General features: G+C 52.5%; 1 protein-coding gene across 3 annotated transcripts in view; it reads right to left on the reverse strand.

The window, feature by feature from the left end:
* FADS2 (fatty acid desaturase 2) overlaps positions 1-12,147 on the reverse strand; it is a 43,467-nt gene extending 31,320 nt beyond the window's left edge. For 2 of the 3 annotated variants that reach the window (XM_060158979.1, XM_060158978.1), the window contains exons 1-4: positions 11,869-12,147; positions 2,636-2,746; positions 911-1,108; positions 690-791 (exon numbers count right to left, since the gene is read on the reverse strand). In XM_060158979.1, the coding sequence (XP_060014962.1) occupies positions 690-791; positions 911-1,108; positions 2,636-2,746; positions 11,869-12,075 (618 nt within the window). In that variant the 5' untranslated portion in view covers positions 12,076-12,147. Of the gene's footprint in view, positions 1-689; positions 792-910; positions 1,109-2,635; positions 2,747-7,247; positions 7,365-11,456; positions 11,575-11,868 lie in introns of all 3 variants that reach the window. The other variant, XM_060158980.1, reaches the window with a different exon arrangement.
* Positions 12,148-12,605: the final 458 nt, after the last annotated feature.

A 12,605-nucleotide genomic window follows, 5' to 3' on the forward strand; every position in this document is an offset into this window, starting at 1 on the left:
AGTGGGAGGGGAGGATACATACAAGGAGGACGAAGATTAGGGACAGTTGCTGTTTCATGTTTTGCTTCGTGTTTCCTGGCATCCAAGGGGGAAAAAACAGCGAAACACAATGTATCAGATAGCAAACATTACCTGATGGAGGGAAGCAAACCGATTTATCAAGAGAGACTGTTTCTTCAGATGCAAACCATTCTATATAGAATGAATAAACAACAAAGTCCTACTGTGTAGCACAGGGAACTATATTCAATACCCATAATGGAAAAGAATATGAAAAAGAATGTATATATAAAAATGTATATATACGTATAACTGAATCACTTTGTTGTACAGCAGAAATGAACACAACATTGTAAAACAACTCTACTTCAATAAAGGAATTTTAAAAGAGAGAGAGACTGCTTATCTACTGGCCCCAAACTGAAAGGAATTTATTAGTAAGTCCTTAGGTAAGGAACAAATATAATCAACTAAGAAGCATGGGCTTGTTTTTATAACTAGGACACTGGTTTTGCATGTCTAATGTGGTTAGGAGACAGGGCTTGGAAGTTCAGAGAAGCGGAGGGTTGGCAGGTCCTGCAGGTCAGCCGGGACACTGACCTGACGGTGGACCTGGTCTGAGTAAAGTGAGATGGTGCTACGCCAACCACTAACTGAGAGGACAGATGCCCAGGGCGGCTGACATTTACCTTTAAGTGACCAATCATGAACTTGTGGGCTATGTGGTTCCACGTGGACTTCTTGTAAACAGAGAGGTGGCCGTAATCGTGTTGCAGCCATCCAGCTTGGGCCTGGGGAGAGAGGGCCACGGATGCTTTCCCAGCGTTGGCACCCAGGCACCAGGCCTCTGCCAGCTGGGGGAGTCAGGGGGCGGGGGCTTCGAGTGACAGGTGAGAGTGTCACGCCTCACCTGAGAGGTAGCGAGGACGAAGGCCGTAAAGACGGTTGGAATCCAGCCGTTGCCAAAGTAAAAGATGGTGAACCAGGCGATGCTCTCCATGACGATGATGTGGGCCAGGTAGAGAAGGAAGAACAGGTGGCTGCTCTTGAAGAGGTTCATGTCCTCAGCCGTCTTCCTCAGCGCCCGGAAGTCCTCAGTGATCTGGGACTGTTGAGCCAGAGTACCGGGAAGGAGTCAGCCTCCCAGCTGCTCCAGAGGGGACCGATCGACACACCTAAGCTCCACAGGATCCCGGCCGCCGTTCACTGCAACAGCTGCCATCACCGCATACCTGCCTGAGCCCGGCACAGCCCTGGGGCTATGTGTTTGTCCACAGCCAGTTCAGTGGCAGAGAAAGGACTTAACTCAAAAGCTTGCATTTTACACAGGAGCATTACTCAAAATAGGCAAAAGGTGGAAACAACCCAAATTCCACTGATGGATGAATGACTGAACAAAATGTGGTCTATACATACGGTGGAATATACAGCCTTCAAAAGGAAGAAAATTCTGACACTTGCTACTAATGAACGAACCCTGAAGACATTAAGCTGAGTGAGATTAAGCCAGACACGAAAAGACAAATACTTATGAGTCCTCTTATATGAGGCACCTAGACTAGGCAAACTCATCAATAGAGAGAATAGTGTTTACCAGGGGCTGGGGGGAGGGACAGATGGGTAGTTAATGTTTAATGGGGGCAGAATGTCAGTTTGGGGTGAGGAAAGTTCTAGAGATGGGTGGTGGTGACGGCTGCAGAACAACGTGAATGTGCTCGAAGCCACTTAGCTGCGCGCTTAAAATTGGTTAAAATGGGGAATTCCCTGGTAGCCTAGCGCTTAGGATTCCGCACTTTCATTGCGGAGGGCCTGGGTTCAATCGCTGGCTGGAAAACTCGGATCCCCGCAAGCTGCCCAGCGTGGCCAAAATAAAAAAAAAAAAAAGTTAAAATGGTGAATTTTATGTTGTATCTATTTTACAACAATTTTTTAAAATACAAGGTTTATAGCAAATGTTTTCTTTCCTTTTTTTTTAAAAAAAAACATTATTTATTTATTTATTTGGCCGAGTGCGGGGTCTTCGCTGCGGCACGCGGGATCTAGTTCCCTGACCAGGGATTGAACCCGGGCCCCCTGCATTGGGTGTGTGGAGTCTTAACCACTGCACCACCAGAGAAGTCTCACAACAATATTTTTTTTTAAAAAAAAGCTTATTTTTCCACTACCTGACATGCACCAGTTGTTCCGGACACTCTATCAGGCAGGAGAGGGCTGGGTGGGCACTGGGCATGTGGGGTCAGGGAGACAGAGGCAGAGTCAAGGGTGGCTCTGGGGACAGGAGGGCGTCACTGGGACAAAGAGGGAAGCTAGGAGGCAGGGGCAGGGCAGGAGGGGGAAGAAAGGCCAGATACAAGGGCAGGGGGCTGGGCAGGACGGAAAGACCCTGTGCCCAGCCTGGCACCGCTGAAGCCCCAGAGGTGGAGAGGCTGGGAATGAATCACTCCAAGGTGAGGGCCAGCCCAGGCTGGCAGCAGGAGGGGGGCTCTGAGTCCTCCCTGACCCTAGGTGATGAGCAGCGGCTCCCCCTGGACTGGCATAAAGGTTCCTTTGCCCCACGCCCTGCACTCTCCTTCTTGGGGCGAGACCCCCCTCCCCCCACAAACCCTCCCCTTCTTCCTTGTGAGGCCGGACTCACATTCTTGCTGTGGTCCTGGCTGGGCTCCTCAGGGGCCAGCTCGCCAATCAGCAGGGGCTTCATGAACTTGCGCACGAAATCAAGGTTGCGATGGAAGGCCAGGAAGACATCCTGGGGAGCAGGGGACAGGTGGTGAGTGGGAGACCCCGACCTCGGCCAGTGCCTCCACCCCAGGCAAGACGGGGCTCGCCAGCAGCAGCTCTGTCCCACTAGGACATCAGGACACCGAACGGGGCTGCAACCATCCGACCCCAAATGCTCTCTCAGCCTCATTCCGGCAGGTCCCTAAGTGCCCAATTCCAGTGGAGGTGTCACTTCTGGCTCTGCCCTGATGAGGGGCCGCTGAACTCGCCATGGGTGTTTACAAAACCGCAGAGACGTGCGGCCTGCCGCTGGGCGAGTCACGAAAACGCGCCCCTGCAGGGCTACACGGCGCGGGCACCGGGCGGGGCACAGCCGGGAACCCGATTCTCCTCCAGCTGCTCCTGCAGCGTGGGCTGCCCGGTTTCCGGCGAACTGCACCACCCACCACGTGGTGCACACGCCTATCAACAGAAAGAACAAGTCTGGAGCCTACCGCAAGCATGCAAAATGTGCTTAGCTCATGTTAAACCAGAAACAAACGCAGAATTCCGTAAAATGCATTTCTGGAGGGGTGGGGGCAGCATTTTCATACTTTGAAAAGGTATGAAAATAATTGTGTAGATTATGAAAACTTTTTTATGTAGAACTCTAAACTGTTATGTGTTAAGGTGGCGTTATGCCTTGCTTTCTCTTAGTTTTTCCAAACTTTCTCTAACATTGCTGTATTGCTTTTAAAAAAAATGTTAAATTAAGATTGTGCCTTTTAATCTTTTTTTCCAATTATAAAGTAATGTGCATAGTTTTGGCAAATTTAGAAAATGTACAGAAGAATAAAAAGGAAAATAAATACCACCCAGAGAGTGACCACCATTGCTAATATTTCAGGATTTTGTTTTCCAGTTTTTTTCTATACATGCTATGTAAATTAGATAAAACAAATACAGCATCTCCACTAGAGATGTGCTGACCATAGACCGCCCCGCCCCCCACCGCATGGGATACAATATGATGTCGCAGTGATAAACAATGTTCACCTAGCATCAAACCAAGCTTCAAGGTGAAACTCACATAATATTGTACGTCAACTATATCTCAATTTTAAAAAGTTTTTTAAAAACAAGTCTTGAGACTTTGCTAGGAGAGAGGAACAAGTTGCATGATACCACGAGAAACAATCAGAAAAATCAATGTAGTGGGGAAAAAGAAGTGAGGGTGCACGTGTGTGTGTGTGTGTGTGTGTGTGTGTGTGTGTGTTGGGGGAGGGGTCCTAGATTAAAAGAGACAGAAAAATATATAACAAAAGGTTATAAAAACTGCAGTGTTTGATTTGAAAGGCTCCCACTGGAGGGCGAGAAACCCAGCAGTTATCCAAGACATTTTGGTATTGAATGAGAGATTTTGGATATGGACAGGATATCTGATCATATTAAAGAATCACTATTGGGACTTCCCTGGTGGCGCAGTGGTTAAGAATCCGCCTGCCAATGCAGGGGACACGGTTCGAGCCCTGGTCCAGGAAGACCCCATATGCCACGCAGCAACTAAGCCCGTGCGCCACTACTGAGCCTGTGCTCTAGAGCCCGTGAGCCACAACTGCCGAAGTCCCGCAATGAGAAGCCCGTACACCGCAACGAAGAGTAGCCCCCGCTCGCCGCAACTGGAGAAAGCCCACGCACAGCAAGGAAGACCCAACGCAGCCAAAAATAAATAAGTAAATAAAATTTAAAAATAAATAAATAAGTTAAAAAAAAGAATCACCATTAATTTTCTTAAATGTAACTAAGGTATTGTGATTATGTTAGAGAATGTCCCTATTCTTAGGAGAAGATGGTGAGGTGGCATAATGATGCAATTTATTTTCATATGATTTGGCGAAAGACAATGCATATACGCATAAAGAGGAATATAAATGTGGCAAAACGTTGGGATTAGTGAATCTTGGTTGAGGATATACAGGCGTTCGATTCTTTCAACATTTCTGTATGTTTGGAAATTGTCAAAATTTTTTAAAATAGAGGAAGGAAGATGCTGACAACTCATGAAAATGTGCTCAGGGCTTCCCTGGTGGCGCAGTGGTTAAGAATGCGCCTGCCAATGCAGGGGACACGGGTTCGAGCCCTGGTCCGGGAAGATCCCACATGCCGCGGAGCAACTAAGCCCGTGCGCCACACCTACTGAGCCTGCGCTCTAGAGCCCATGAGCCACAACTACTGAGCCCGCACGCCACAACTACTGAAGTCCACGTGCCTAGAGCCCGTGCTCTGCAACAAGAGAAGCCACCGCAATGAGAAGCCCGCGCACCACAACGAAGAACAGGCCCCGCTCGCCGCAACTAGAGAAAGCCCGTGGGCAGCAACGAAGACCCAACGCAGCCAAAAATAAAATAAAGTAAATAAATTTAGTTTTGAAAATGTGCTCAGCCTCCCCTCCCCCCACCCCACCCCCCTGCCAAAGTATCTCACAATTGCCCTGGCATCAGGCCCTTTTGCCTGGTCTTTGTTCTGTCTGTGTCTAGAACAGACTTACAAAGCAACGCTTTGTGCAGAGGAAAACTGGGCCCAGAGTCTTTTAAAAATGTCTGCACCCCCCTCACTGAACAGAAAGGGATGGTAGCAGAGGATCAGAGCAAGTGTATCTTCAGAGGAGAGATGGGCTGCTATCCCAGGGGTCCTGAGCGGGCAGCGAGGAGCCTGTGGTCCACACTGGGCCAGCTGCCACCCAGCCCCCAGCCTCCGTCTCCTCTGCAAGGGAGGACCCTCCCAGCTCCAGTGTTCAAAGGCCCTGGGAAAGGGCCTACCAGGAGCTTCCAAAGTCAGGGCTCAGGCATTGGTGGTAGGGCAGTGAGCACAGCTGCCTTCCAAAGTCAGAGCCGTAAAAGGCCCTTTCCTTGGCCCACCTCACAAGACACCACGGCTTTTGAGAAACGAAGGGGACGTCCTTGGTAAGGCAGTTTCCTGAGGAACGACGGCTGATAATAAATAACGAAACAATCTCTGCTCTTCACTGGGAGACAGACAGCCTGCAAGTGCATCACCGCTCCTCCGGCACCCGCTGCCCCCCACCAGGTCCAGGTCCCACCTCCAAGCCTCTGTCTGGGCTGAGGAACCTGGTGGAGCAGACTCCTGTCCTGACTGAGGCCATCCCTGGGTCAGTTCCAGAGAGCTCTTGGGTGGCGTCATCTCCCTGAGGCCAAGGGAGAGGAAGGGCCACGTGCCAGGTGGGGAGCCAGGAAAGTTGTCTCTGTTACCTCCCTGATGCCTCAAAGCCCCACTTTACAGTTGAAAGCACTGGAGCCCAGGAAGCTGACACCCAAGTGGCAGAGTCAGGGTCAAATCCAGGTTCACCCGATCCAGGGACCGCAACCCCACAAGCCTCACGCAGGTTTAGAAAGCCGAGCGCTGTTCAATTATCTCATTATCCATGTTAGATCCAGCAGCTTTCCGAGCAGACCTGGTGGAAACCACGCTTGAACCCACCAAGCTGGTTTCTACACCGGGGCCTCTGGCTCTTCCTTCTGCCTGGAGCCCTGCTCCCTCAGCGTCCCGGGGCTGGCTCGTCCCAACCTACCACCCTATCTGAAAGAGCCACCCTCCAGCCTCACGCTTTCTGGGACATCACCCTGTTTTAACAGTTATCAAAACCACAAGCTCTATTATGTGCTCACTTCTTTATTGCCTGTTTCCGCAACTAGAATATAAGCTCCACTAAAGGGCCAAGCCTGTCTCGTTTGTTGCAATAACCCCAGTGCCAACAACGATGCCTAAGAGAGGCTCACAAGACCCCACAGCTGTGCACCCTCTCAGCCCAGGAAATTTTCCACTCTTCGGTCATTTTGCACAACCCGGCTTGTGCTTCTGCAACATCTTCACCTGCTCAGTGGCTGAGATTACACAGGTCAGCCACTGAGCCATGGGCTTTGTGTACGTAACCTACGAATCTTTACCAAACTCTGTGAGAAAGGAGGCTGACGGAGGTGAAACTACTTGCCCACGGGTCACACTCCAGGTCCGCCCAACTCTAGACTTTGCTGCTGTTCATACAAAGGCCTCGATCAAAATGAGCTTCCTCCTCCTGAGAGTTGATCACTTTTTGTGTCTCCCCCTTGCAAGTGTCACAGATGTGCCTCACCAACTTGTAGCGGGTTCCCAAAAGTTAAAGTGTCTGGCTGGCACAAGGCAGGACACGGCCAATCCAAACGTTGACTTTGGAACAAGAATTGGAAGCAGGCTCTATCCTCGTCCGACAGGGAGATTGGAGGCAAAGACATTCCAGGAAGAAGGCCGGGGACACAAGTAAAGGGGAGGGAGTGGCCAACAGTTCCAGCGGGGGCAGATCCACCCCCAGGAGGGTAGGTGTGCCTGTTGGGTGCTGGGGAGGTCAGGCTGAGGATGGAGGGACAGAACACCCAAATTCTCAAATGCAAGACCTTCACCAGTTCCTGCTTCTGCCATCGCCCGGCTCCCATGCCAGCCCCTTCTGCATGAAGACAGCCTCCCTGCCTGGCTCCCAGGCGCTGAACAGAACTCACAGCTCCTCCTGCACTGAGCATCAGGCATCACGTCTCGTTTCTGGCCGTGTCCACCTTCTCTGCAGAGCAAGGCGAATCTCTAATCCAGCTTCTCATATCTGGGCACACGGCCAGGGACTGGGGAAGCGCAGGAGAAGCAAACTCAGGGCAGACAATGCTGCCGGCAGCAGCCCTGGGAACCAAGACTGTGGAGCACGGGGTTAGGGAGGGAGAAGCAGAGGAGGGACCCTACGTTCTCAGCTGGAAATAGGGATGCTAGCTTCCTTTCCATGGCGGAGAGATGTGGGCAGGATGTCCCCTCCAAGGGAAAGAAGCGATGGGGTGGGGGTGGGGGGTGGGGGGCGGGGTAGTGCTCTGTGGCCAAAGGGCCCTTGGCGAGAGCGTCCCTGCTGATGCCATGCACAGGCAGCCTGGGCATGAAGGGATTACAGCAAAGGAAACACACCTCGATAAGATGCCAAAGATACCAGGGATGCTGGGCTCGGTACGGGGTCTTCTGGGGGCTGCAAGGAGTCGACTGCTCCTACCAAGATCTAGCTGAGGGGGTGGGGCTGCCCTCCAGGCACAACCACAGGAGGGATTTCAGGTAAACGCCTTTTACCTTTGGCGAAAAGGAGGTCACCAAGGTTCCTCTGCTTCACCCTTGTTCTTTTCCTGTTTACTGAACCCCCTACTGTGCGTGCTGGGAACATGCACACAAGTGCTCAGGAGGCTAAGGGTTCCAGGGTAATGTCCCCTCACACCTGCAGAGAGAATGATCTCATCTACAGCCAATTTGAGCCTGATAATAACCTTCCCATTTCCTAGACCTGGAAAGTGAAGTTCAGGGTTAAGTGCCTTGCCTAGAATTCCTAAAGCTGGGACTCGAACCCAGGTCCTCTGCCTCTCAATACCTCGACCCTCCTGCCCTAAGGAGGCCAGAGATTCATTCCATTTTCAACAGTAAAACTCCATTGCATTTCCCAAGAACGGCATCAGAGCAAGTTCAAAGATGGAATGAATCCTGATCTCTTCTCGCCCTCCCTGGGTTCCAAGGGGCGACTGACGCAGACAGGGCAAAAAAAGTCACCGAGACGAGGGGGGCAGAGGTGGGGAAGCTGGTGCCTAGAGGCAGAGGGTCCAGATTCAAGTCCCAGTTTGAAAGGAGAGAAGCAAATCCAGCAGATGCACTCACTAGCTGTGAGTTATTCATCTTTGTGCCCAGGGCCAGCTCGGAACCACAGAGACACTGGAATAAATGTGTGATGAGTCTCTGTTAGAGATGAAAAGTTCTGGGGAACTTTTATAACTCTGTATATAACTGAATCGCTTTGCTATACACTTGAAACTAACACAACATTGTAAATTAACTATACTTCAATTGAAAAACAGAAAAAAAAGTTCTGCAGTGGTGGGACTCTGCCCTGAAAGAGGAGAGACACCCCTGGGACCCAGGCGAGGGCTCCCTTTGCCCACAGCAAGGCAAAGACCAGGGAAGTGCTGGAGGAACAGAGGGGAAGAAACCCAAGGTGTAAATAGGAAGGAAGGAGGAGAGGAGGAGGGAAGGGAAGGGGGGCTGGGAGGTCTCTGTGTTGGTAGATCCTGAGTTGAGGTCTGAGTGCTGCGAAGACAGCAAGGTGTTTAAACCCAAGGGAGCTACTCCCTACAGGGCTGATCGCAGCACTAAATGAGGTGACCCGTACAAATGTGCTTTGTGAGCTGTAAAAATTTAGTTTCATTTTTTATTCTTGCAGAGAGAAGGACCACATGACGATTGGCCTTACCCCTCACTAAGCCACCCTTCTGGGGAGGAGGCCGTCCTGACTTCTGAGGTCTTCTCTTCTTCAGTAACAGGAAAATCCCCTATGGAGGCCCCAGATTATCGGGCTTCCTTGACTGTCAGCCTCTGGTGAGGATACCACTGCATCAAGATTGGCTCATAACAGTGCATTCAAGTGCTCCCTGAAATCTAACCTCTATCTGCAGATCAGTCCTTCCCACACTTCACAGGACCATAAATACTCACTCCCCCAGATCTGAAGAAGTCCATGCCCCAAGGACGAAACCACCTGCTCAACAGCCCAAAAATAAAGAGACAGAGTCTCTCCATGCCTAGCCTGTTCCTGCCCCTCTCAAGTCCCCTGCCCAGAGACCCCAGACTTCCTGTGGCCTTTTTCCAACCTGGTCCCAGAAAATAGAGAAAGAGGGAGAGGGAGGGAGAGAGAGAGAGAGAGAGAAAATATCCAGTTGCTCCGTCCACCATTATTCAACTAGATTAGTGCATTTCATGCCCCCAAAGTTTTATCTCGGAAGGCAGTAAGCTCTGGGCATAGGGATTGTCTTTACATCTTGCTACACCAAATAGAGCTGGCATGGATTTAAAAAATTTTCCTCCAAATTCCTCTTTGTTTACTTTACATTCTAGCTGTTACATAATCCTCACTCTTACCGCTCACTTATCTGATAATGTAATACGGAAGAACCTTTTGCATTCTATTACAAGTTAATCACTAAAGGGATGTTGTCTATAAGCTTAAATTATACATAATGGCCTATCTCTGGGAACCCTGCTTCTCAGGTAATGAACATTAAGCTACAATACCTTTGTTGAGCTCACAGGAAACATCCTGACCAGGCCCACCTATGACTACAGGGAGGAAGAAATGAACACATACATCCCCTCCAGAGGCTGACGGGAACCAGGAAATGTTTGATTTGACACCCTCCCCTTTTAGTATAAAAGGAGCCTGAATTCTAAGTCAGGCAAGATGGTTCCTTGGGCATGAGTCCACCATCTTCCCAGTTTGCTGGCTTTCCGAATAAAGTCGTTATTCCTTTGCCCCAGCAACTCATCTCTCGATTATTGGCCCGTCGTGCGATGAGCCATATGAGGTTAGACTCGGTAACAGTAAAACTCCATTGCATTTATCTAGTGCTTAGTTTAGGAAATGCCTTGCCGCAAAAGAAAGTATATTTATTTCACACTACGGAATAAACAGACCAATCCACTGGATTTGACTTTTCCTTCTAGGAAACGTTTCGCTGAAGGCTCAACCAGGACAGGAACCTTCAGAATTCACCTATGAAAGATCTCAAACCAGGTCTTTACTTGGGAATCACTCTTACCCCACCTCCTCACAGGGCTGTGGGAAGGTCCCAGTGAGATAATATACTGATGGTGCTTGAAAATCTTATACCCACCTAAGTTACAATCGGTATCCCAGCCCCAAGGGCTCAAGGCCAGTTCACAAGCAGGTAAAACGGGATCGGGCCCAAAGTTGTAGGCGCTATTGCTGACCCTCTGCTCGCCAAAGCAGCGAGCCAAGCAACAGCTTACACTATAGCTGCCTGCTCTGCCCCCCAACACTTGACTCTGTCTGTCCCAATTAGATAGAAGAGGTAGGGAGATCTAGAGTTCCACCAACTGACGGCCCCATACAGCTTACCCAGCAAAAGCCCAAACAGGTCAGCATGCCAGACCTCCAGGTGGAATGAGCTATGTCAAGCTGATCTCTCCCTAGTCACCCTTCCCAAATTCTCCATGCCACCAGACCTGCTCTGCTTCCAGCTCACTGCCACCAAGAGTGGCCCCTTCCTTCCCTCCCGGCCTCTGTTCTTCGAGTCCATGGGGTGGGGATGGGGGGTGCAGATCCAGCTGCACCCGAAGAATAAGCAAGGATTTGGGGCTGGGGGGCGTGGTGGGGTGCTGTGTCATCGCAGAGCTGCAGGTTTGGTGCGCAAAGGTGAGGGTAAGATGGACAGCCCCGGCTCCAGGAAGATCCCAGAGTCCCACTACCTTTCCGAGGGCAAGATGAGGGAGGGCACTCCTGGCCGGATTTGGGAACAGAGGACCATTGAGTTGAAGTCCCAGAGTAACCTCGAATGCAGCTGGACCTGTTGCCAAGCTAGCCTAGTGCTGCTAAATCGTCCCGTCTCAAGGCCCCTCTCCACCTGGGCTTTGCAAACTCCAGCCCTTTTTCTTTCCACCAATTCCCACCCGGGGCCCCCAAGAAGGCCGGCCCTTGCCGGGGGGGTGGGGGCGGGGGGAGGGGGTCCTGGTAGTCTCTGAGAGCGTGGGAACAGGAGCTACCAGGCGGTGTCTCCGCGGCAGCCATTGCGGACCTTCTGAGACTGGAATTCCAGCAGGAGCGAGCCCTGGCCGGGGACGAGCTTTCCTTCCCCGCCCCCTAGTCTGGCTGGCGAGTGGGGGACGCGCGCGGAGTCCCACACCTGGCTCCTCTCCCGCTCCTCTCCGCGGGGCCCAGGGGCGGCCATCTTCCACGCTGGGGGCGTCAAGGCTCCAGGGCCCCGGCGCCCTCTCTGGGGAGTCCCAGGCTCCGGCTGAACTCTGAGGAAGGAACGGACGCAAGGATCCCAGTGCGCGCGGTAGATCCTGCATGGTTCTCCACCGCTCGAATATGCCTCTTGGGCTCCAAAATCCGACCCCCACAGCACGTTGGCCCAGCTGTCCCAGAGGACGAGGATTCGGGGCGGGGGATGAGCGCAGTAGACTCTTTCCTTCCCTCCAGGACGCCCCAAGCTCCACTCAGCGCTGGAGGTCTTGTTTGGCGCCCTGGGACCCATGACTCCTGATTCCCTCCTGCAGCAGAGAAAGGTGGCGGGAGAGGCCCCAGACCCTTACCGTAGCATCTTCCCCTGCGTAGTGCCCGATGACCCGGTGGCCCCCCGGGTGCCGGTGTGACCATTCGGTGATGTTGTAGACCTTGCGGTCGATGACGAGCCACTGGTCCGTGCGCAGGTTGTGCTTCTGAATCTCCTCCCAGCGGAAGGCAGGCATCGGCGCCTCGCGCTCGGTGGCCCCCTCGCCCTGGTTCCCCCCCTTCCCCATGCTGCCTGCCGACAGGGTTGCCCCGTGCACTGCGGTGTGTGCGGCCCGGGGCCTCCTCGCTTTCGGCTTTTGTCTTCTCCTACTCCTCCCCCCACCGCGCCCCCTCCCCCAGCCGCCTCGCCTTCGCTCCGGAGTATCCTTGCCTTCCCTCCAGGCTTCCCAGTGCCCCCAAGCGGTCCCCTCCTTCCGCCCCTCCCTCCGCCCGCCGGCCCGCAGTGGACTTTTGCCTCCTGTAAAAACTCCTCGGTAGCTCAGGGCCTCGAAGCCTCCTCTTCCCGCCCCGCTGGCTCCCCCCGTCCGGGGCTTCGCATCCTCCCGCGTTCCCCTCCGCCTGGGTTTCCACAGTGATCAGCAGAGCGCCTGCACCAATCCGAGCGCGTCGCCCCGCCTGCCATTGGCCCAGGAGGATCTTTCGAAGGCCAGCGGGCTGGAACAGCGGTCCCCGGCTCCCCCGCCTGCCCCCCCACGCGGAGTCGAGAGGGGCCTGGAGGTCGGTTACGTATCCGTACTCCTCCCTCCTCCGCTCGAGC

The sequence above is a fragment of the Lagenorhynchus albirostris genome, chromosome 9, assembly GCF_949774975.1.
Source record: "Lagenorhynchus albirostris chromosome 9, mLagAlb1.1, whole genome shotgun sequence".
NCBI classification, from domain to species: Eukaryota; Metazoa; Chordata; class Mammalia; order Artiodactyla; family Delphinidae; genus Lagenorhynchus; species Lagenorhynchus albirostris.